At 38.1% G+C, this 26092-nt stretch overlaps 1 protein-coding gene across 1 annotated transcript; it reads right to left on the bottom strand.

Annotated features, from left to right (window-relative positions):
• Positions 1-23910: 23910 nt before the first annotated feature.
• LOC126757474 (putative gustatory receptor 57a) lies at positions 23911-25316 on the bottom strand. Its single transcript, XM_050471407.1, has 3 exons — positions 24369-25316; positions 24107-24268; positions 23911-24030 (listed from the first exon to the last, which is right to left on the bottom strand). The coding sequence occupies exons 1-3, from the start codon at positions 25314-25316 to the stop codon at positions 23911-23913; spliced, it is 1230 nt and encodes a 409-aa protein (XP_050327364.1).
• Between the last annotated feature and the right edge of the window lie 776 nt (positions 25317-26092).

Below are 26092 nucleotides of genomic sequence, written 5' to 3'. Positions count from 1 at the left end.
TGGAAACATAGGAAGTCAATGGAGGGCTGAGCCGGATAATGTGGTGTGGTTGGGTTGAAGCTCAATTCATTAAATTTTCAATATTTAGGAACAATGAGTCTAACGCATTCCCTTGACATCTTTAAAGCTTCTGCATTCTGGAACAACTTCATTCTGGAACATTTTGTCCATTTCTTGTTTTCTCATCCATAAGAGCCTCTTTTGAACATCTTCTGGAAATAAAGCTGATGATAACTTAAATTATGCAAATAGCATTTCTCCACATCATAAAATTACTCTGCAGATCGAGTATTCCTAGAGGGCCTGATCTCTCTAAATCGCTCGTTCATATATCAGCCATAGCAAGCACCTACCTTCGCCTCAATCATAGCGGTATTCTGATGATGATTTAACATGCAATAAAATATGGTGAATTGCTGGGTTCACTCTCTATTAAAAATATAACGGTACCCCCAAATTAACCGAAATTAACAAAGAGCGCACAGTTGCTCATGTGAGTGTAAGATAATACACCGAAAGGGTTAAACTCTGTAATTTGGCTGTTATTATATTTAAATGGTGTATTTTATTCGCCCACACCGAACGAGCGCGCAATTAAAATAACCGAAAATTCTGTTATTTTATTTTGTTTCGGAAATATTTTTGTGTATAATTATCTGAAAATAAAGTATTTGAGTGGAAGCACATTTGTGTGTTTTTGTAGGTAAATTGGTTTGGTTGGTGTTGCGTTTAATCAATTTAGCAGTGAACCTTCGTCTGACAGACTCTGTTGATGAATTTTTTAGATTTGCGGTTTTTACGCCATTTTTGATTGTTTAAAAATTCAGCACTTTGCTGTCCTTCAGCATTAAGTCTTGTCTACCTTTATCACGGTTTGTTTATTATAAGAACACACTACGGGTTTCAGAATGTTTAAACTGTTTTTGACTAGAAGAAACTATCAAAGAAATATACTTGTAATATGTAATCGCCAAGCTGTCCTTTCTTGAGAACTGTCAATAGTACCACAAGCCGCTTTTATGGATTTGAATGGCTTACTGTATTAAAAATTGATAAGTCTTGGTCACGTAAATCTGAAAGCGTAGTAGAATGGCTTGCAAAGTGAAGCCAAAATCAAAATGTAAAATTCAATTAGATAGATCTAAGGCTACAAAACATCAAAGCGTTTAAGGAAGTTTGAGCAGAATACTCTTCGTTAGCACTCTTAATATCATGCTCTAGGTTGGAGCATACAACAAAAATGTTACATTCCTGAAAATTTTCGGTTTAAAATCGATAATAAATAGAAAAAGCTATGATCATTGGATTCTATACATTTTCAAAGTACTCCAAAGCATGACAGTTAGCAGTTCGATTTATTAAAGGTTAAAAATTTTAAACCGTTCTCCGAGCAAAGTTTTATAATAGCTTGTACCAAAACTGACAGTATTTGGTTTTCAACATTTTATGTTGCTAAGTGGCAGATAATATAAAAAGTGATCGTTTTCGAAGTTCCGTATTTTTTTAAAGAAAAACACAGAATCTTCAAATTTAATAGGAAATATTTGTTGTCATTCGAAAAAACATTCTTTGGCATTTAGTTTTTGAAGATTATCTCTTTCAAATGTTGGCCGCTGCTACGACTCAGATGGTCCATCCGTCGAATAAAATTTTCGTTGACTCATTCGAGTAATTCGAATGGTAACTGGCGAATGATGCGTGATGTTTTGCTCCAAGACCTGAATCGAAGTAGAATTGTCCGCATAGATTTAGACTTTAAATATCCCTGCAGAACAAAGTCTAACAGTGTGATGTTGCACTACCGGCCCAATGCGTGAAATTATCTTCTCACAGAAGTGTTCTCTTAATAAATCCAATGATTGATGAGATGTGTGGAAAGTGGCGCCGTTTTGTTAAAACTAAATCTCGCCGAGATTACGAGCTTCAATTTCAAGCATCAAATAGTCGGTTATCATGGCGTGATAACGGTCGGGGTTGATGGTTACGTTCACAACGGCATCATTTTTGAAGAAATATTGACCAATGATTCCACTGGTCCACAAACCAGACTAAACCGTTATTTTTCTTTTTTCTGGATAAAATGGCAGCTCTTGAATCTTTTCAAATTGCTCTTTGTCCCAATTGCTTCTTTATATACCCAATGAGCCGGAAATGGACCTCATCACTGAACAAAATTTGGCTCGAAAACGTTGGATCTTCTTGTAACTTTTCAAAAACCAATAGAACAAAACGATGTTGCTTAGGAAAGACGAGCAGCTTCAGATCTTGCACAAGCTGAATCTGTGCGCTTCCAATTTAAGATCTCGACTTAAATACGCTGTGCCTTTCTATTCGTCATCCAAGTTGCTGCAAATGGCGTTGAATCGACTCCCCACGGTCTTCGCGTAGACTCTCAGCTATGGCTGCTATATTTTCTTTCCTACGTGCTGGACGTAGTCTCTTCGGTCGTTTATTAGCCAATAATGAATGCTGGGTCTCAAGATGTGAGATGGTGTTGCGAATGGTAGGTACAGAAGGCCGAACATGAACTTTCCCAATAAAGTTGAACGATTTGTGAAGCTTATCCATGATGAAATGCCAAACAATACTAAAAAAAAATAACAAAACAGCCTGACACAACTCACGTGTGATCTGTCAAAAAAAAGGATTTTGAAAAAGTAATGTTAAAAAGTACCTATAGTACTTGGATCACCCATTACAAGAAACCTTTCTCAATAGATCAAAAAAAAAATTATTTGCGTTCTCCGCTGTTCAGGGTACGCTAAGGCTTAAGGGTGTTTAGAGAAAACAGTACGTGCCTCTACATACTTGTATACTACCCTAACCGAAAAAACATCTCACGCAGAACCCTCTATACTGTCTCTACACTTTAATAGCACAACACCATATTTATTTAAGTAAAATGATAGCACCATTATCGTGCTTTGTCTAAGCAGTAAACAAATATGAAACAGCTTGATACCCCCATTCTTTGCCACAAAAAGAAAGGTATTAGTGCGTTTTGTGATTTTGTGATTTTGTTAACAAAAATATTAAAATGAAATAAATATGTCAAATGGCAGAGAAAGGATAAATTTTTGCCTTTTTTGACTGGCTACACATTGGCATTTTAAATGAGCACTAATGGCAGAAGAGTGCTCAGCATGTCAGCATGTCACAGGCTCACTACTTTTTCTCGGCTACGCCAACGACAGCAGCGTTGAGCAATTATAGCAAGAACTACCCTTTTATTAGAAGGCAAGTGAAATATGTCATCAGGCAACATTGAATAAAATTTCAACGACCTAAAGCTGCCTAACGGCATATGTCTATCGGTCATTAGGAGAGTTGGAAAAAGGCTGCAAAGCATACGTCTATATATTATATTTTTATATTATTATATGTGTATGTGTGTGTATGTATGTAGGAGAGCAAATTTTCGGCCTTTTTCACAATAAAAGCAATTAAGCCATACACGGAGAGTGGCAATAGGTTTAGTCATTACAAATGGACATATGTGGAAAATATTTCTTATTCTGGTAAAAAATTATTTTAAATAATTAAACTGTGAATGCTTGTAAATCCTTTATCTTACATGGAAGGTCACCGCGAAGTATTGTTTATCACATGGTACTTAAGTGCGACTAACTTGGCTGTCATCTCTCTAAAAGCTTATCCACTACAATACTATTCATCTAAATTTCGTGGAGAACTAATGTTCGACTGCTTCGTATTAAGCAACCCTGAATCAGCTAATAATTGCACAAATAAGCTGGAACTGGCTTTACAGCGCTATATGTAGCTACAAGAGGCGAAATTTTTCTGTATGTTCTTTGTCATTATTAATGAAAAATCCTTTATCATTATTAAAATTGCCAACAAATTAATTAAATTGCTATAAAGAGTATTAAAGGCAATGTTTAAAGAGAGAGAGACGCTCAAAATATCTGCTTATCTCCGTTTGCCTTTCGCTTTTCTAATTTCCATTACACCCAAATCCGCCTTTGTCTTACACTCGACAAAGCATTTCAATTAAGTGCAATTTTCTAAAAATGAAAATGATGAAAACAAATAACGAAAATAAGAAAGCAGCAACAGAAAACAACAGCAAATTCGTTAAAAAGCTAAAAGAATAAACACACAAGTGTCTGCAACATATGCACCATACATGGAGTGGAAATATTGCGATGTGCAACAAAGAAAGTGCCCAGTAGACCCGCAGGCGGAAGTGTGTATGATTACGCAATGACCTAGAAATGATTTTGATGCTTAAAGAGAGAATTGCTATGCATTATATTTCTACAGCTTTACATTATGAGATTTTATGAACGCTTACACATTATACTACCGATTCGCCGAATGTTTAGAGAGTAGCGAATCGAACGAAATAAACCACCCGAACAGATGGACTAGTGACCTCATGGCATTATACCGCTTACTATTTTGTATTAAATTCAAATTCCTTCTAAGGAAAAAAAATTTACAGGAGATAACGAGCTCCCAAAGATAACGGACAAGGAAATTGTGAATCGAAGACTGACAACGGTAGCATATGGTAAAAATACTTTATAGGAACGTATGTTGACTTGGTAGACTAATTTATTAAGAACTTATTTTCATTTGCAACTATTTTCACTACTTTAAATGTTGCCGCTTTGTTCTGACTTCCATTGCCTTAGACTCACTGGCTGCTCTCAAAATTTCCTGCAAGCCACAGCTGAAGACATGTGAATGTATGTAGGTATATCCGCATACATTGTTGTATCGTAATTGGAAAATTTGTTGTGATACAATTCGGACTTCTCGCTATTTTGTTTTATATCGACTTACGCCCTTTTGTATTTGTTATCTCCTTACTTCATTTCTGTTTTTTATTACTTCTTGTTTTTAATCGCTTTGAAAAACTTTCAGTTTTATAGTTCTGTTTTTGCTCCGCTGCATCCCAGCTGAGGTTCACTCTTTGCCCATACATATTTATTTAAACATGAGCAACTCATTCGGACTTGGAGGTTTAACCCGACATTGAAGCGGTCAGTCTAGCAATTCTACTCTGCTTGTTAAAATTGTTTGGATGAAAGCGTGGTGAAATCATCTTTGTACTTTTTCCAGACGGTCCAGCTTTTGGAAGACTGTAATTAAAAACCAAAGCTTCACATCTTTATCATCCATTGAGCGAGCCATATTAAAAGGATTTCGGTATCTCAAATGAGCGGTCCACAAATGTCCGAATGTGGTCTCCGCCGTATAGGTCAGTCTTTATAAATTACTTAACCCAAACGACCACCATGAAAATATCTGTTATTATTCTTATTTCAAACCATTTTTGTTTTTCATAAAATTTTCAAAAACAAACAGTACGTAGTTTCTTCAGAAGTAGTCTAGGGCTAGTAAAGTATCAGCTCCACATTTGGTCAGTTTCTACTCCATCGAAACAGCTCAATGCTAATTGATATATTTACACAGCCACACACACACACACCCACTCGGTCGGGCGAATGTGAACTGTTTGTCGTTGGAAGCGAGAAAAATAATAATTGCTCGCATCCTTTGGTCGCCACGCTGGCTTCGGCTGACCTTGTGCAATGCAACAAATTTCCAGCTAAAATGGTTCGCCCGCCCCCGCATGGGTGTATGCATGTGCTCGTGTATGTACTCGGCACCATTTAGTTAAGTTGCTATTCATTAGCGCTTCCTATATTTCGCTTCATTGCAATCTTGTTATTATGTGTCGCGCTCAGTATGGCTGTTACAACAACGTCAAAGTGTCGTCTAATTAGCAGGATTACAATTGAATCATTATACAAATAAAACGCCACAAACATTGGCAGTCCGATTGCAAAGAATACACTGCAATTCCAGCGATTGAGTATCCTTTGCCAGCGAAAAGTCATCAGCGTGAATGAGAGTATCGATAGCATTTAGACAAATACTCAATTACATAGTAAGCTCAAGCGCAGTTGAACGCGATGCAGTACCAGCTTCAATTGCATTACGACAACTGATTGGGAGATTGGAGTCACTCATGAAAGAAGGTCGTTACACATGCTACTAACTGCAAATTGCCAAAAAAGAGATTATTAGTGATAACAGGCTTTTACGAAATGCTGATAATGACGCTTTGTAATATCTGGATCTCACGATAACCTCTCTTTATAGGAAAGATGAACACATTTTAATTTATTCGTGATTTTAACGTGTTTAGCTGAGTCAAACCCATTAAGCGAAGTTAACAGGCCATTCTGAAGTGAAATCAACAACCCATTTCGAGGTTAGTAGCATTTAGCGAAGTCAAACACCCGTTCCCGAGAATAATATCGTTTTTCCTTACCTTTAGTCAACGACCTATTTGGAGTTTATTTTCTTTTGGGGAGTCAACAACCCTTCCAAAGCCCTTGAGATTTAGAGTTGTTGACTTCGTTAAGGGGCATTAATAATTTCTGTAAAGTTTCTGATCATTTTCATATGCTTTACTTTAAGCTTGATTAGTTCAGATGTTTTCGAGGGTAATGAGATATAAGGTTAGTTTTAAAAAATACTATTTAATCACTGGCAAATACTGAGATTGAAAACTAAACATAATAAAAAAGTTTTAGCTAATAGAATTAGTTTTCAATTTACATTTTATCTTATGACTCTGCGGCATACAAAAGCGACTAAGAGACTCTTTCTTTTCTATCGATCTTGCGCTGGTCTTTTGATTTGATGCAAATTAGATATTTCGCTGTCCGCATACATTTTCAGGGTTCAGGCGAGTCGACCTTTCCATAGGCTGTCTTGTTGGTTTCTAGCTCTTAGTGGTTTTGGCTGGTCCTCTTTCCGGAGTATGCCCAAGCCAGCGTCACTTTCTTTTGGTAGTTTCGGTCCACAGGGGTATTTGGTTTGTGCGTGACCACAAGTCTGTTTTAGAGAAAGAAAATATTGCCAATATGGAAATTACTGCCGATTGGAACTACACAAACTCTCGAGGACAGCAAGGAAGCATTTTGCTTTTATCGCATTCTTCCCGAACTCGAAATTTACAGAATCTTATAAGTAAATAATACATCGCAATAGGTTTTAGTGTTCAGAGACATTATGGATATGATCATTCTTTAAACTTCGAACTCTCTTATTTTACAGTTAACATAGAGTTTAAGATAACTACATTTACACAGTGGTTTCCAAATTGTTTGAGTATACATACAAGTATAACTAAACTTACAAGCCCATAATTAATCTGCCTTTAAAATGTGCTACCCTTATTCCCCAAATATATTTGATATATCTCCCAAACTGAGACAATTGCCATCATCATCAACAGCATTTTCATCGGCATTGACATCACGCAGACACGAGTGCGTCAAACATCGCCATCGTCACCTGACAGCGACTGTCACGACTGATTAACGTCACTTTTTAGTAGCGTCCGCTTCAAAAACGCGAAAGCTACGAAATTTAATTAATTAATATACAACAACAGCAATGGTGCTAATACCACCAAATCCAACATGTCTGACCGTGAAGGGGAGGGGTGCGCACCAAGCGGCGAGCAATTATCTGCTGTCAATAACAAAGCTGCGCACATAAACGAAATCCCTAATATTTTATTCATTTTCCGATGTTTTATGTGCTGCGAGCGCAACGAAAATCGCTCACTCTCACCTCCTGCTTGGACGGCCATTTCGTTTGATAAATTAACCGATAACCCCTGTGGCACACACTCCAACAATGTTCCCCCTTCTTTTCATGCTCTCAGTCGGTTCTTGAACATGACGCATTTAATTATTTATATAAAAATGCTGCTTATTAGAAAATTCATCAACGTAATTGAGTATTAATTTGGATATTTTGCACTGTATTCTAAAATTCACAAAACAGCGCCTGGGCATATGCCTCAATTTGAGTTTGAGAGCAAGAGAATTTCGAGTTGTCGCGCACTTTGCATTAAATTTACATGTTCGGTGATTTCCTAGGTAAATTTTCATTTTTTAACAATTTTCAGCTTCATTAAATTTGAGCTTAGCGACTTTCTCTGACTGCGAATTGCGCTTCGTGATTTAAGTTTGCACTTGCACTTGAATTTGCACATTTTCTGTGATTAACATTTACACTTGCATACATTTGTGTTCAAATTTTGCATTTCTATACTTAATGCAGCTGCGTCTCTTCGGCATACTTTTTATATTCTGCCCTTTTGCTGTCTACACGGTACTTTCACTTTGTTGCCTTTACTCCTTCTCGCTGCAGCTGCTGCATTTGATGAAATTTGAATAAGCAAGCACATCGCTGTTGAATTGCAATAGTAATCTTGTTTTTACTTCAAATTAAATAACTCGCGCCATGACAGAAGCTCCCACGAATGACGCGTGCCTTTGGCTGTGCAAGGTCAGTGGTTTGAGAGGGTTAAGGGCGCATGTTGCTTAGAAGCATCTTTGATTGATAACACCCCGCTCCACTGTATATCTTTTGTCATGGTTCGGGCAAGATACTGGTTCTTCGCTATTAAATTTCTGGTTCTTGCTGGCAAAAAATTAATCTGGATGGTTCTTGATGACCTGATTTAAGGGGAAGGTTTTCCCATCTAAAAAATTTTGCAATGACCGGAATAAGTAATGTTCCGAAGATGCCATGTCTGGAGAATATGGTAGGTTTGTTAGCATATAACAATCATGCTGCAAAAGCTTTTGTCGAGTCATCAAACTTATATGAGGCCATTGCAAGCTCAAGAGGCACTTATTTAACCTGGGCCTAGCTATTTTTGCGAATTGGCGGTCCTGTGACTTGGAGTCTGAAGCTCTAGAACATCTGCTAATTGACTGCTCAGCAGTCTGTAGACGCAGGATAAAGGACCTTGGACCCATGTTTCCACATAGGGATCACATCGCCTCAATAGCACCTAGCAGTATATTGGAACTTATCAATTTGCTGAGTCTAGTTGAGACGTTGTGACTTAAGAGTGGACATAATAGTCCTTACATCGCGGTGTAATCCTCACATACTTATCTAATCTAATCTAAAGCATGGTCATCAAAGAATGGAGGTTCGGACTGATTTTTGGAGCTCCATTTGCTAGATTATTGAACAAAAGCTTTTACCAAACAATCAAAACAAAAACTGTATCGATATGCGCCCATAATTTAAAAGACCAGTCTGCGTCAAATTTGATCAGATGGTAAATTATTGAAGTAAAAAAGTCTCTCTTACTATTTGGCTGAAATTTATTGCTTACATACAATGCCAAATGCTGCCCTAAAGCTTCTTTAATTTGGCAAATTTGAAAATATTGTGAAAAATTTAAACGAAATGAATTGAAAAAGCCTTGTAGCTCACAGCTGCACTGATGGAATTTAAAATGAAGCCCACTCTTAGGCGCTAAGCAATAGCCGCGCTTCGGTCACGCTGTTTACGCAAAGAAATTTATATTAAAATCAAAGTTTATGCTCGAATTACATATTTTATGCGAAGAATCATAAACTTTGCACTGAAATGCAAAAAATATTAAATTATTCGAATTTCGTCCACATTTATTAAAATCACACCAATCGAAAGAATGCGCTTTAATTTGAATTCCGCTACGCAGTGAGCAGTTAATTTAAAAGTCCGCACCAAAAATGTAATTTATCCACCATTTGCAACATTTGCAGCATTTTAATTGTGGCCAAGGACATTGCAATGCATAAATGCTTGACAGCTCTTATCATAATTGCATTGTAAATTCCTTTTTTGTGCATGTTGATCCAGCGCTCTCATTAGCAATCGTTGAGCGACAAATCCGACCGACTGTCACACACTGCCGACAATATATTCAATCATAATTTTATTCAATTACGAGGAATTTGCAGAACTTATGCGCCGACTGCGCGTGAGCTCATAAACACACACCAGCGCACACACTAGCGCACGCACACAAATTGGAGCGTTGCGGCGCATTGGATTGAAATATGTGCAATGTGAATATAAATATTTGTTTGTATTTTTGCCTTGCTGCATTCATCATTTATGCTCTTGAGTGTATGTGCGTGGACTTGAAACCAAGCAGTATTTTGAACTGAGTCTCAGCGCGTAAAATTCTATGATTTTCAAGCTCTACGGATGTGCATGCCAAGATTCCGGTATAGCATGCATTCAGGCGCTCACCACACTTATGTGAGGTTAGAAGGTTTCCTGTGTATCCCTTGTGAAACACAAAAATAGTACAGACAAATTTTAGCCATTTGTAGTCCAGAAACCCTAATTGGGTCTAATGATATTCGTTAAAAGCGAGGACCTGTTATTTTTCTTGCGCAAATTTTCATTTTTATCCGTGGACAAAGCGCCTCAAATTCTCTTCGCAACGGTGTAAATTTGCATACATCTTCCACACCAGCCCCTGTTGGCATTTGTGGGCGTTTATTGGATATCATGCACATAAATCAATTTTGTTGCGATTGTTGGCTGACAGTTGGCATATGTTGGTATTGAGTTTACAGTTGCGACACAAACAACTCGAACGCCCAGTGAAGCGTGACATGTTTGGAATTTCCCATAAAGCGATGGGCATCAAAATAAGAACACATAAAATTTCCATATAATTTATATTCTTTTATATATGGCACAAGCAGCTCAGGACTTTCGGTCTTAGACCAAGTATACTCTGGGCAGCCAAATAACATCCGTTTGAAAGCAAGCTAAAGTGAGAAGACGAACCATCCCTACTCAAAATTGTGCGCTGGGTTTGGGACCTGCGACTTAAAAAACGCTCACAATGAAAAGGAAGAAACAGTCCGGATGAGAGACCCTCCTTTTGATAACGACCCCTGTAAACGTATTAAGAATTGCTATTTAAGGGCATGCACCTGGAATATCCGGTCTCCTAGTTATGAGGGTGCCGCTGTCGAACTGGTTTATGACCCCCTTAGAGTAAAGGCTGACATCACCACCTTCCAAGAAATGGAATAGACTGGACAAGGACTGAGACCAGTAGGTCATGGTGCCATATAAAGGAACGCAAATTCGATGTGGTAGAGAGACTCTGTCGCCGATTACTGACATTCACCCCCATGGATACATGTCTAGCCACAATTCGCATCAAAGCGAGGTTCTTCAACATATCGCTGATTTACGCCCACGCCCCAACGGAGGAGAAGAACAATGTAAGCAAAGATGTCTTCTATGAGCGCTTGGAGCTAACATCTCCAACTAACTGTTCCCGCCACGATGTCAAAATCGTGCTTGGCGACTTAAACGCCAGGATGGAAGGTTCTTTGGCACAACGGTCGGGAAGGTCAGCCTCCAGATGAAACATCCCCAAATAGATTGAAACTGTTCGGCTTCACAGAGGCCCGAAATATCGTTATCTGTAGTACTAGATTCCAGCAAAGAAAAATTCATAAAGCTACCTGACTGTTTCCGGATCGAAAAGTCACCAACCAGGCCGATCATGTTGTGACAGATGGAAGACACGTCTCCAGTGTTTTCGACGTGCGTACGCTCCGAGACCCTAAGATTGACTTGGACTATCTATCTATATTTTTGCAGCGAAGCTACGCACCTGCCTCTGTGCAACAAAACGCACGTCAACAAACACAAGGGAGGTCCAAACGATTTTCTACTAGCACTCCTGCTCTCTGAGAACACTCCACTCCACCAAAACGCCTTCACCGATTAACTAAAAATTTTCAGATCACCTTCTTAGATATATATTATACATATGTTAGGTAGTGATCGGAGGAATAAGACTTCTGGTAATAGCTTTTTTAGCCAGCTGAAATCTTTTTATTTTCAAAAAGAAAACAACTTTTTTTGGAAGCCGTCAATTTGTGAAAAATCAAAATTTCGACGAAGGCTTCCTGTAGTCATCTGTTGTAATAAGAAATGTTTTTTGGTTTTTGGATTTCATTTGAGTTAATTTTAAGCAAGAAAATCTTCTTCACTCGCCAAACAATTTTTTCGGAAGTTTTCCAAGACATCGGCTGCGAGGACAAGGAATCCACTAATGTTCAAAACATAAAGTACATTGAATTATATAAAAACATTTTTATTTCTCTTTAAAATAAAATTCCTCTTCCAAAAAAATGCACAAAACATATTTTTTTGTGCCTTGCAAGTGGATATATCCCTTTAATAACTGCTTGGAAACAGTTCCAGTGAATCTCAAACTCGCTAGATGGCGCCAAAATGAAATTATTACTAAAAGTTAAAAATATATATGAAATAATTTGGCTCATATTCCTAAAATGTTGTGACAAGGATAAGAAACACTTTTCTTCTACTAAGTGATGACACAATCACAGTAAAGAGTAAACCGCTTTGATTCGAATAAACAAGAAATGCAATAAAAATACAAGGTATTTGGTTTAAAAAGACTGCCTCAGGGTGTAAATAGCCTTTCAAAGCAGTTATAGAAATCCTCCAAGTTGTCAAATATTGTAGATACTTTTAAGCCTTTCTGTAAATTTTTCAGAGCGAAAAAGCAGCGAAGAAAACAACTTTCCCTTTTGATATCTTCATAACATATGTTTTGCGTCATTACTAAGCTGTTAGAGATTTACTGAAATTCGAAAATTTACTAAAAGTAAATAGAAATAAAAAAAATTAAAAAAAAATCATAAACTAAAAACACTCCAGTGTTCCGATTTCAATGTCCGCCACTGTAATTAGATGGCTGTGCGGGTGAATTTGCAGTTAAGTAAGTGCGTGCCATAAACAATGCCATTAAATAATTGAAAGGAAATTAACATTTATTACATTGCGTACATATGATTACAAGCGCAAATAACAAATGATACAAAATGGCATTTGTACCGTTATATAAATACCACGTGTGTACACTTGCGCCCACACGTCGGCGATAAATCGAATTGAACAGCATGACACGAGCGACTGCGCATACATGACACGACACATGTCCTACACATGCAAGCGTGTGTGTGTGTGTGTGTATGTGTATGAATGTTTGTATATGCATGTGTGAGTGTGTTAGCGTACATTTTGTATGAGTTTGTGTGAATTTATCGAAGCGCTCATAATTTATCACGATTATTAATTGACAGCTGCACACTCGACTACCAACAATTCGGTTAAGATTTGGAATCAATTCTTCACTGGTGAGTAGGAAATGTAAAATTTCAATAAATGCGTGTCTTCTTTAATTTGTCTGTATGTATGTGTGTAGGTGGTGCGGCATCATTTGAGGGCAATTAAGGAAATATTTATGATTGTGTATATGCCTTATGAAAACGATATGCAGAATAGGCAATTGCTGTCGTTTGCAGTCGTCGAAGAATACGAACTAACAACAACAACCACATATTGACAGATAAGTATTAAAAAGCCTTGTCATTAGGAGAGCGAAGGTTCTCAGCAGGAGCATCCAAATTAACTTCCATGCAGCGGCGTCAATGAGAGGCTGATGGGAGGTGACAGTGGCTGCCTTGCCTCATTAAATGTAAATTTGTTGACCGATAAATAAATACAGGGTGACCACATTCAATGCTATACAATCCTCAGCATAAATCATTGGTGAATCATTTAACAGGCGGTGCTTTAAAGTTGATTTGAGTTTTCTAATTTTTTCCAAAATATTTGCAAATGTCACATATTTCTCGTATTTTTCGGCAAAAGTATTTAAATCTTCTTTTGATTTTTTCTTGATTTTCTGCAACAACACGTGTAATGGCGTGTATTTTGGCAGTTACTTCCAATTATGAAAAATAAAATTTGCTCCTCACGTCATTCGCATGCACAACGACGCTTCCAGACTGTTAGTTGTTGACAGCACAGCTGGAGATGCAACTCAAATTCGGCTTCAATTTGTAAGCTGCACAATAACTCTCATTTTGGGCAAGAAAGTATAAAAAACATGAAAAAGTGTCAAAATGATATGACATTTATGTATGTATTTACATATTTATATGAATAAGAATATATATATGCCACTGCCTACTGCAGATATATAAGCGACAAACATGTTATAGAGAAAATCCTTAACTTGCTCAACAAGCAGGCAAGCGAGGCATGAGTGAAATAGAACTCAAATGGAAGTGCTAAGAATTCACAGTTTAATTGGAAGACTCCAACAGATGGGGAATACGCTAGAGCTTTTACAATGCTCTCAATTGGTAGAAGAAGAAAATATAGTTGCGATTCCCTTCCAATACAAAACTTTGAATTTGGATAGAAGAGGTTCTGCATATGCCATGCAAATAGAATAAAAAGGTTTTCATAGAAAAAATATTGCAGCTATCAGGCCAGGGGTTTCTTGACCTCTTGTATTGATACATTTCATGAAGAATACAGGGTGGTACAGAAAGCGCGTAACAGAGTGAGGCGAGTTTAGTCCCCATAATTTCACAATGGGCCTCCTAAAGGCCACCCTATATACCTATATATATGAAAACTTATATACAAGTTTGTACTATGTTAAAAAATATTTTTTGTTGTTTTTGTGTACATATAAACAATTCGTTTAATACTACAGAGAAGAGAGTACTAAAGGGCCAAATACGAGCTTAGACCTAAGTTATGCCTACTAAATTCACACGGGCAAAGTAAAAAAGTACACCTCATTCAATGGCAAGTAAAACATCGAAGCATTTTCAACATTTTTATACAGATGTATTATATACTGATTGATTTAAACGGCATACAGTCAACTGGAAGGGGGTTAAACATATCCCATGTATAGAAGCTAACTCCATTTCATAAAAACAACGGTATTTATAATATTGGGTAGTCGAAAAAGTCTTTTCCTATTTCTACTCAAACTTCAACTTATTTTTTTAATATTTATAATGAATTTTAATGAACTAATGAATGAATGTACCATTTCGGTCGACCACTTTTTGCCATTTTTGTGCTAGAGACATTATTCCAACAGTGTTGAACTTTCCTGGTTTCTTGGCGAAAACTGCGACAAATAATTTCCACAGGCTTCTCTTGGAGCCAATTTTACTTCATTAAGGAAGTTTTCCTTTGACCGAAACAAATGGTAGTCTGATGATGCAAGGTCAGGGCCATATGGTGGATGCATCAAAACTTTCTAGCAAATCTCTCTTAGTTTTTACCGAGTCATCAAAGATGTGTGTGGTCAAGCGTCGTCCTTATGGAAGGCGAAGCACTCTCCGTTGATCAGTTCTGGCCGTTTTTTCCGATTGCTTGCTTCAATACCATCAGTTGTTGACAGTAAAATGTGAAATAATCGTTCGACCAGGGTGAAGCAGCTCATAGTGGATGATTCCTTTCCAATCCCACCAAACACTCAGCAGAACCTTCCGAGTCGTCAATCCGGGCTTTGCGACCTTTTGTTGACCTTCGCCACGCTTGGACCATAATCCTTTTCGCCTATTATTGTCGTTTTTGATTCCCTTTTCATCTCCTGCTACCATTCACTTCAGAAAAGGTTCGATTCCATTTCGTTTCAGCAAAGAATCGCAGATGTTAATTCGGTCCATTAAATTTTTCACAGACAATCCATGTGGTATCCAAACATTGAGCTTATTTTTGAACAGCTGCAACTTTTTTCAACTTCCTCAGATTTAATTTTTTTTTTTTATTAAGTGAAGCTTAAAATTTCAACTTTCCAACACTATATGGTATGACACAATGTGATTGGTAGCACTGAAAATATACGACTGTAACGACAACTATTGACAAAATACGAAAATACTTTTTCAATAATATACTAAGAGAGCGTTATGAGAAAGTTACTACTTAGGGATACAAGCTGATTGAAAACAGTTTAAGTAGTTGGTGAGATATGACAATTCGCCTATAAGTATGCCAACCAAAGGAATAAATTTTTATACAGCTAATTCAATTCTCACCCAAGTCAATTTATTATAACGTGTAAGTCAATGATGATATCAAGGATTGCAGATACTATAACTTTCCTTCATCAATTGACGCTTAGAGAACTTACCCTTAAAAATAAAAAGCACAAGAAGTATCCTTAACTCGTATAAAAGTATGCATGCCTTCACTGTAACCAAGGTCAACGATAAATAATCAACATGTACTCATTTTATAAATATTTACACGACTGATCGGTCAAACATTGCTTAAATGAAGCATAAACTGACCTCCATACAAGCGCTTGAACTCATTTACACACAAAAGGACGGGAGAGGGTGCGAGCAGCCCCACGACTCCTCCCTTACGACCACAAATACTACAATTCATTACACGAACACTCACCGCTCAACATTATGCCGTCGTTTTGTGAACAGGCCTTGCCTCTATCAATAATCCACGATAATTACCTTATGCGCCTAAAAGTATACAATTATAGAAGCGCACAAAAAGCGCTAACGACATGAATGGTGCATTTTGTGTTTGTGCGCTCGCTGCATCATAACAAATTATACATATTAATGGAAATTAAATTATTAAACCAGCACACAAACACTCGCGCGCAGTTACATAAGCGGTTAACGGTATTTTGGCCTATTTGTCATGCATGCGTGGCAGATTGTGAGCGAAATCAACGCTGTCCAGCCAGGGAAATCGTGCGGGAAAGCACTCCCTTTGCCGGCAGCAACCGTGGACAATGGCCAGCAGCGGCTGGTCGGTCGGGGGGGTGAAAGGTCAGTTGGAGGCACAACTGCGTGTTTTGGTGCGTTGCAGGCGGCTTGCGGTACTCGTGTGTGTTTGCGGTTATTGCTTATGCACATATAATAAATGTTTTACTTTAATTTCGCCGTTATTATTATTGTTGTTGTTGTTTTGTTGTATTTATAACGGCAAATATGTGGCTTCAATTAATTACTTACAATCATTATTAACATCATTTATAATTACGGCATATTACCTGTGTTCATGGCGGCTCCACCGGCGTACGCACACACATACACACCCACGCACACACACATGCATACACCTGGGGGGCGGCCACACATACAAAGGCGCGTGTGTACACATGCGGTTGCAAAATGTGCGCGGCATTGGAATATTGTAACATTTTAATGAAATGTTAAACAATCACGTCATGAAGCATACTTTATGGCGTGCGGCAATGTTGCGCGCTTGCTGTGGTGCCCCGCGTTGTTTGCACGCGTTAATTTCGCCGGCCCAGCAATGCAGGGCGCACATATTTAGCGAGCAACGTCAATAATGCAAAAGCGCTGGAAATTGAAATGAAGCTTAATTTGTGCAGTTTCCTCTCAGAGAGGATTATGCATTTGTCATGAACGCTGCATTTTGTTCAAAACAAGGAAATATATTTACTGTCATTTTATTTGCTTACATTGTTAGTGTGTATGTAAGTGTGATTATATGACCCCATTTTAGGCTCCAAGCACCACCACGTTACTAATAGTAATTATGTAAATATATCCATATAATTACATAAGTATGAAATGACCACGGTTGTTATTATTGTCTCTTAACAGCAAACCCTATGAAGAGATGTCAGACCAATTTTCGAGTGATTTTTTAAGTTTATTTGACTGTTTTAAACCTATAAATTCGCTTAACCCATACTTATATATATTCTGGTTGACTGGTCATTGCAGCTGTAGGCGTCTACGCTACAAGAATTGGGATCTTAGCGGGTGACAGCTGTAGAAACTGACTTTAGAAAACCTCAACACATCTGCTTAACTGATTTGTTCTTAAACATAACTAGTTTCAAAACGTTAATAATTAATGAAAATGGTTCCTTAGACCATAAGAAATAAAGTGGGCTCTCCAAATTAATTATAAAATCAGATGCCTTCAAACTAGCATAGTATTTGAGATTTGAGCGGATGATTAGGAAAGAGTTTTCCATTTCCTACTATGTCATTCCTATGATGGACTAATCGAAAGGTGGAGTGTGGAACCTTAATCCGTTAAACCTAACCGACTTCGATCTCATGTCTCTCCCACAGGATCAGTGGACAAAGTATTAGTTCATGAGAGAGAGGAACCCATTTAGGTCTCCTCTATTGTACGGACTGACTGACGCTAAATATGTTGTAAATGTTTCAATCTTGTCATAATTAGAGCTGCCGCTTCGCTGACGAGACTGCCTCCAAATGTGGTTTTCAGTGTTTCCCTTAGACTTAAAAACCGAGAGCAATGATAGAGAACGTGTTCAGAGTCTTCTAAGCAGTCTGTACGCGTTGGACAATATTGACAAAAGTCACTACGATATTTGAATAGGTAGTTTCTAAAGCACCCATGACCACTGCGTATTTGTGTCAGGTGGAAATCCAGGTCCTCATGTTGTCTATCTATTCACGAATGTATGTCCGGAATCAGTATATGGTTCCACCGTCATTGGATGAAGTTTGTCATCTCTGATTCGCCTGCCTGATTCGGGAAGCACTTATCAAGTACATTGCGGAAAGCCTATGCCCTGCATTAATTGGTCTAGCATATTATTTTATTTCTAGCGCCTGTAACCATATTGGATATAGTATAACTGAAGGCGCACAGCCCTTATTAGTCATCTTGAGTGCACTATTACACCAAGGTTCTTCAATTGTGGCTGTGAAGTAATCTCACATTCTACTATGGAGAGCGATATATTTTCTTCAATTTTCCTGGAGCTTATGATTAAGACTTCCGATTTCTGCTCAGTCAGCTCTAAATCCCTAAATCCTTCATTTGGCGTTAAAGTGCAAATAAGACCGTTTACAATACGGTTACCATACATCAGTACCGGAATAAAACGCCAGTTATTTTTATGTATGTATATCAACACCGCTCACTGCCGGATATAAGGCCAGTACAGTTTGGGAGAATTAATTGGTCGCTATCAGACTGAAACACTAGTGCCATAGAAATAAAAAATAGAGAAATGAAGTACAAATTGATTTATTTATTAAATACATTAATCACTCACACTGCCGCCTCACCACTCAGCAGAAAATATCAAGAACCATTAACAAACTGACACACAGTGATTCAAACCACCAGTCGGTAAGAAGTGGTAATTTCCCTCGGCCGCACTCTTGCACGTTCTTCAATCTCTAAAAGTTAATAAATATGCACTAATGTCGGCAATTTGCATAAATTTCTAATGAAATGTACTTGAACTGCATAAAGTCGCGATAAATAGCGCCGCAGAAGTAGAAGATGCAGAAGCGGGTAAAAAGGAGAACGAAAAACGAAATTTACAACAGGACATTATTAAGTGTAAAAGCAAAAAAGCCGACCTGAGACACATAGCACTCATTAGATACGACCGCGAGGCGTGCAGCAGATGGCCAACGACTGATTGGGCCGGCGAGCGAAAGTTGGCTGCGGCAATTGGAAATGCAATGGGCGCTGAAGAGGAGAACAGACGACCAAAGCCTAAAAAGGGACTGTTCGCGTGGTTTGCGAAGGTATTAGTGCCTTTATCGGCAATAAACAGTTATGATTCGTAAGTTCGAATATTTTAGGAACATCGGCAATTCCTATTTAATAATTAATATGCAGTGCTCTGGTCGTATTTTCCGGGCTTTGCGTGACAAAATCCGCAGAAAATGTCAAAATAAAAATTTGTAAATACTACGGATCATAATTTAAAATATCGTTATAAAAATGTAATTAAATTCTTGCCATCATTTCAAAAATTTACAACGATACTTTAACGGAGGAAAGACTTGAGTTTAGAGAGAGGCTTTTTGGATTGTTCAGGTTTCTGCTCTGATGATTTAATGCAAAAAAATATGAAAGGCATTTGAGAAATCAACGGCGCAATATCTAACAAACGCTGGACTTAACTCAGATACTCAAAAAATAAATTAGTTTAAGCTGCGGTTAATCTGAAAAGTTTAAGTGTTTGTCCACAAAAAAGCTAAAAAATCACGTCGGTACAATTTTGTTAAAATTTTTAGTACCTGTTCACAGTATATGTACATACTATTATGACCAAAAAATAGTAGAACTTTGTTCATTATTTTAAAATTCTTAATTTAATCCATAAAATCTATATCGTCCCCGTCGAAGTAATCCCCCTTGGTCCCAATACACTTGTGCCAACGATTTTTCCAGTCCTCGAAACAGTTGTTAAAGTCAATTTCCGGATTCATGTTTAACGGCTTCAAATTGCTCAAAACGGTTTCCTCGGAGCGGTCGTTTGAGTTTGCTGAATACCCGGAAGTCACACGGAGTTAAATCAGGCGAACAAGGTGGTTGCGGCACCATATTGATTGAAAATTTGACAAAAGGCTCACGAAGAATCAATGCAGTATGGCCCATAGTTCCAGCCTCTTTTTACGAAAAACTTCCCGTAAGCGACGCATAAAACTCAAATAGTATTCCCAGTTGACAGTTTGGCTGGTCGCTAGGAATTCGGATTGCACCACTTCTCGGTAATCGATGAAAACTGTCAACATAACCTTGATCGACCTGCTTTGACGTGGTTTTTCGGTTTCGGCTCACCTTTGCAATGATATTGGCTGATTGATCATCTGTTTTTGAGTGATAAGCACTAATCCAAGACTCAGCGCCAGTAATAAATCGTTTCATGACATCCTGGAAGTCGGAAAAAATTGGTTCACAGACGTTAACGCTACACTGCTTCTCGGAAAAATGTAGAGATTTTGGAACCAATCGTTCTTTCACTTTTCTTAGCCTCAAATGGGTTTCACGGATCCTTTCGATATTCCAACGATGCCAGTAAAATCTCTGACTGTTAATCGTCGATTCTCAGGCCCAATCCCTTTATTTATTTGACATGTTGATAAGCAGTTGATGTTGATGGCCGTCCTGGACGTGGTTCATCGTCAACGTTTTCTTGACCCACTTTGAATAATTTGTACCAATCAAAAACACATGCTCGCGACAAACAATTATCACCGAAGGCCTTTTCCATCATTTTGAACATTTCGGCAACAGAAATTTAATTCCGCACACAAAATTTAATGGAACTTCTTTGTTGAATAAATTAAATTGAATTAAATGAAATGACAACAGTGTATTTTACCCACCGAATTTGAACGCTTAAACCAGATGAAATCTGAACTCATATACATATGTTTAAACAGATCTTGTATGCATTAAACTTCAGCCATATATATTTGCAGTTGCTGTTAGTTTCTATGAAGCAGTTGTCACATTTGTGAGGGATTGCGTGGAATTTCGGAAGGATTACTTTCTGCGCAGCAACCCCTCACTTTCAACAACTGCGCTCAGCAGTAAGTCGATCCCTAAAGCTTTTAAGTTCAATCGATTTACATAGTAAATGAACTGCAGGTTAATAATTGCGCAATTAATTAGCCCGAAACCATAATTATCGAGCATAATTAATGCAGCGAATTAAGAATGCATGCCGAGTCGTTGATTTCGACTATGATAAGTGGCCGAAAACGTGACAGCAAAGCAGAATATATCGATGTCTACATGCACCTGCTAAAGCAGATTTGTTAAATACCATATTTGTATTTTATAATCGTATTTGTGATAGAAATCATCATAACCTATTTAGTCGGGTGCAAAGAATTAATGTCTACAGACTTTCTAAACGAAGAGACGTATTACCTACTGAACTAGCTTCTCTGACAGATTATTGTCTTTATTCAATTACTTATCATATGTCTTTCAATGCATTTTCCCCTTTTCATTCTGAATATCTGTCAAATCAGCTGATACGCCTATTAGTCTCCTTTTCCAGAAGTAAAAATATTACTTTTCTTTAACGCAGCCCAACTGAGTTCCTCTGCACTAAGGGTCTTTCAAGTCTAGTCGCAAACACTCCTCGCGATCCGATACAATTAATTTTGTTTCAACTCTTCTGAAACGGCATTTTGTCGTACTTACGGAGCTGCAACACTGCTTCGAAACCAAATTTGCACGCATGTTCCTTATCTGTGCATTACTAATTAAAATTGTGACCCAAAGCTCAAAAAGTGTAAAGGTACTTGGCAACCATGTGAACGCAACCAAAGCCATTAATTAAGTAGGAAATACAAAAAGGCACCAGAGTGTCTATGAAAAAGTCTTAAACAACCTCCCCCCAACTAAATGGGGGTCTTTTAAACTATGACCAGTGTCAACCTGCTAGTGCCACTTGCTCATACAAGCGCAAAAAAGGGTGTGTCTGGCTGTGCGGAGAAACGTTTTTATTTTCAATAATTGGAAGCGTAAAGTACTGGAGCCATTGCTTGTGGTTGTTGACAGTAATATTTCAATGGGAATAATTGCAAAAGCTTTTTCCAATTGAAATTTCTGTCATTAGAAACTGCTTTTCCTAAAAGCCAATTACTCATAGTAAAGCGAAAAAGTTTGCAAACTTTTTATCAACGCTCGTGGCAAAACAATGGATTTATGTGAAGCACAAAATTCCAGTGAACTTCTAATACCACAGTAAGATGCTTATGTGCACATGTGTGCTAATACATATGAACCCCAAACATATATACGCGTGGTAGCTTGTGTTACACTGGTCAAGACACATTTTTGGATCGCCGATTCTGTGTTGGGTTTCCTCCAGAACAGGAGATACTTTTTATGGTTTTTTATACTTTCGCAACATGTTCATATAGAAATATCAAAATTGGTCAAAGGGCGTGACATCGCTCACTTTTAATTGAAATCTTTCATCTCACGAACCACTCGAATAATTTCAAGCAAATTTGATGAACAACGTTATCATGATGTTTTTTTGTGACGATATGGAAATTGGCGAAATCGGACTACAACCACGTCCATATCCCGTAACTCAGAATTTTAAACTCCACTACGCGCCCAGTGAAATTATTGGAATAAAACTTTTCAAAAGCAAATACTGTAGTTGTTGGCCCTGGAACCTATAGCCAGCTTTTTATCGAAAATATCTGTTATACATATATTTCAATCGAAAATGAAGGAATTCGGTCCAATACTTTCCCTAGCCTCATATACCCAATATAAAGTCTTTCAAGCTTCAGATTGACTCCTCCCCTTGTCACCAGTACACTTCTGCCAACGTTTTTTTCAATCCTCGAAACAGTTGTTAAAGTAGATTTCCGGTATAGCCTTCAAAGCGCACAACGAATAGTGTTTAACGTCTTCAATGGACTCAAAAAGGTTTCCCCGGAGCGGTCGTTTGAGTTTATATAACCAAAAGTCACACCGAGCTAAATCAGGGGAAAATGATGGTTACGGCACGATATTATTATAGTTCAAAATATGGAGAAAAACGAGGGATCAATGCAGTAAGCGACGGTGCATTATCGTTTTAAAAAACCAAAAGTTGTCGGCCCATAATTCCGGCCTCATTTTACGAACAGCTTCGCTAAAAAAAACCATAACATTCAAATGGTACTCCTTGTTGACAGTTTGCCGGTCAGAAGGTATTAGAAGTGCAACAGACCTCGATAATCGAAGAAAACTCTCATCTGTTTTGGCGTGGCTTTTTTCGTCTTCGGCTCACCTTTCGTCCGACTGACCGTCTGTTTTCGGGTCGCAAGCATAGATCCAATAGTCATCGCCAGTAATAATACGTTTCATGAATCCTGGCAGTCTGAAAATCGACCCTGTTTTTCGAAAAAATTTCGTAACTTTGGAACCAATAGTGCTTTCATTTTTCTTAGGCCCAAATGATCTTTCAAAATAGTTTTCACCGACTCTTCCAATAATTCGACGATGCCAGTAAGATCTCTGCTTGACAATCGTCGATTCTCAAGCATTAATTCTTTAATTTTATTGACGTGTTGATCATCAGTTGATGTTGCTGGCCGTTCTGGATGAGGTTCATCGTTCTTGACTCTTAATTTTCATTTATTTAAGTACTCGAAGCAGAGGAGAATACGACTGTTCGAAAAGTTATCGCAAAGTTAGGACTATTTGAATCGTGTTAATCGATTTTAAGTTATTTAAATATTTGAAGAGCCCTAATAGCTACATACAAGTAAGTATGTCTTTCGGATTCAACGAACGTAATATATTTTCAATAAAACACTACACTTTGCTTAAAAACGAAAATTCTGTATAATTTAGTAAAGTGCATAACATTTTTAAACGATAAAAACGAAATGAACCTTTGTTGGCCAGTGTAATAACTCCATTTGCCCACAACACACTTTAAAGGTCGCCAACCCAATCGTGCAAAGCGTTCTTCTGTTCCTCGATTTGTTGACCCATTAATTGGGTCATACGGAACTGTATGAGTATGAGCAGATAATTGAAGACAACTGCCGTTATCTGTTGAATTGAAATTGAAAAAAATATGCAACGAAAAGTTGAAAAAGTTTGAAAATAATTATCACACACTACCAACCGTTGCGATGATGGTTCTATTGAAGATCATATTGAAACCGCAAGTGAATTGAATTTTGTTTTCCAGGCGCCAGTGCATTGTGGCGTCCACCATTCGTTTGGCCGATTTGAATTTGGGAAACCAAATGTCGATTTGTTCGACTAGATGCAAGCAACGTTTGCCCTGAAAAAGCCGTGACAGAGTTCAATATTACATTGCAATCGGAATAAAAGCATAGAGTTCAGCGAACTCCTGCGTTCAAGTGGTGTGAACGGCAGCTCACCTCCTCAACCGCCATGCTGCAGTAGTTGGGCGCTGAGATGAATTTGTGCAACGGCACTATGAGCCACATTGCGCCATACGCGAAGAATATGCCCTCATCGCCTTTGCCGATCGAGTGACCGAAAAGCATGTACAGTATGTTGGTGACCAGCGTGAAATCGTGCAATAAGACCGCTACAAAGGCAGCGCGGTAAACGTCATTAATATCATCGATGATTTCGTGAAAACTACGCACCATACCGACGAGGCACTGGAGACGAACTTCACATATCCGCAACTCTGGGAAGTTCGCCAACAAAAAGTCGACGTTAAGCAACTTTTGCAGCAGACGAAAACGAACACTTAGAATTTGGGCGAAGCCTGCATGCAAGTAACAAGTATGATTCGGGCCGCTAGTGCTGAACAAATATAAAAATATAAAGAAGCAAGCCTGCGGCACTCTATCCGGTACCTCGTGTATTATGGTCCAAGTGACAGCAGAGTAATGGACCATTGGTAAAATTGCCGTCTGAATTAGATTCTTGTGCATCAGCTTGTGATAGTTCAAATTCACCCCGAACTCGCGTATCAGCTGCTGGTCCAAAGCATCCAAACGATCGTAGAGTGCAATGTGGTCGCGCACCTTCCTCAGCATTAAGTACATGACGAGCACATGGTTCAAAGGCGTCATGAGCACCTCCAACGCGTAGATGGTTAACTTGAGCTGATCCATCGCTTCGATGCGCTCGCGTTGAATGGGATCATTAAACAGCTGATACAAGCCAAGCAGCAAGGCGAGTAGTATGATGTTAGGCAAGGCGATTGTGTAGAGTATTGTCCAGCGGTTGACCACATACCTTCCCCTCTGATAGCAAAAGCCGTTGCATGCGGTCAGAAATTGCATTGAGACAAGCAAGGCGTTCGCTTGGTATATGCTGCGTGGACGGTAGACGAAGTCCCGCCAGCCCATGATTGTGTGTCGAAGTCCAAACCGAAACTGAATGACACTTAGCTCCCGATGCACGACAAACATTGCGTAATTTTTACAAATGCTTCGCTGAAGGTGCTCGTGCGAAGCCATTAGCATAATTAGGACTCCATTTAAATTCGAATTAGTGAAATGAAATCAAAGTGAGCTTAATCACATTAGCGCACCATTTTTGATACTTCATCAAAATTGGTGTGGAAAACGAATGATTCTAGAGCGGATACAACGCGATAGTTACCCCAAAATAAATATATATATTCTATGTTTGAATGGGTGAATGCGTGAAAAATAGTTGCAGTTTTGCTCCTAGAAAAGCAAAGGCAAGTAATAAAAAGTGCTGATGAGCGTCCCTGTGACCAAACATAATGTGATTTTTGGTTATAGAGGAAACTTTTTTGAAGGCGGTCATAATTTTTTTTTTGGATTAAATATTTTTTCTAAAATCTTTGTCAAATTTTATGGGTTGTATGTCAAATTTATTATCTTTCGTTCCCGTAATCCTAGTAAAATTATTGTTTCGTCTACATGAAATTGAAATATGCGATGCAAATTCCACTTTTTCCCTTATTAATTGCCTTAGATAAAAATAATTGATGGGAAAAACATAAATTTGCCTATCCAATCCCATTGATGCAAAAGGTAATCATAGAAATTTGAGGAAATTATTGCTTGGTGAAAATATGTATGGCAATCGAAGTAATCGAAAACATGCGAAGAGCGAGGTTTTATACGCCTGAATTCAAAAGCAATCAGTTTAT

Source organism: Bactrocera neohumeralis, chromosome 4, assembly GCF_024586455.1.
Source record: "Bactrocera neohumeralis isolate Rockhampton chromosome 4, APGP_CSIRO_Bneo_wtdbg2-racon-allhic-juicebox.fasta_v2, whole genome shotgun sequence".
NCBI classification, from domain to species: Eukaryota; Metazoa; Arthropoda; class Insecta; order Diptera; family Tephritidae; genus Bactrocera; species Bactrocera neohumeralis.
Note: the sequence above shows the minus strand (reverse complement) of the source record. Positions and strands in the feature narration are given on the sequence as shown.

Bases quoted from the DNA above. Each gene is read 5' to 3' on its own strand.
- LOC126757474 (XM_050471407.1), bottom strand. From the start codon at position 25,316: ATGGGCTGGCGGGACTTCGTCTACCGTCCACGCAGCATATACCAAGCG. The intron at 24,269-24,368 runs GTGAGCTGCCGT...CGGCTTTTTCAG, and splicing joins GCAGCATGGCGGTTGAGGAG to GGCAAACGTTGCTTGCATCT. The intron at 24,031-24,106 runs GTTGGTAGTGTG...TCAATTCAACAG, and splicing joins ATAGAACCATCATCGCAACG to ATAACGGCAGTTGTCTTCAA.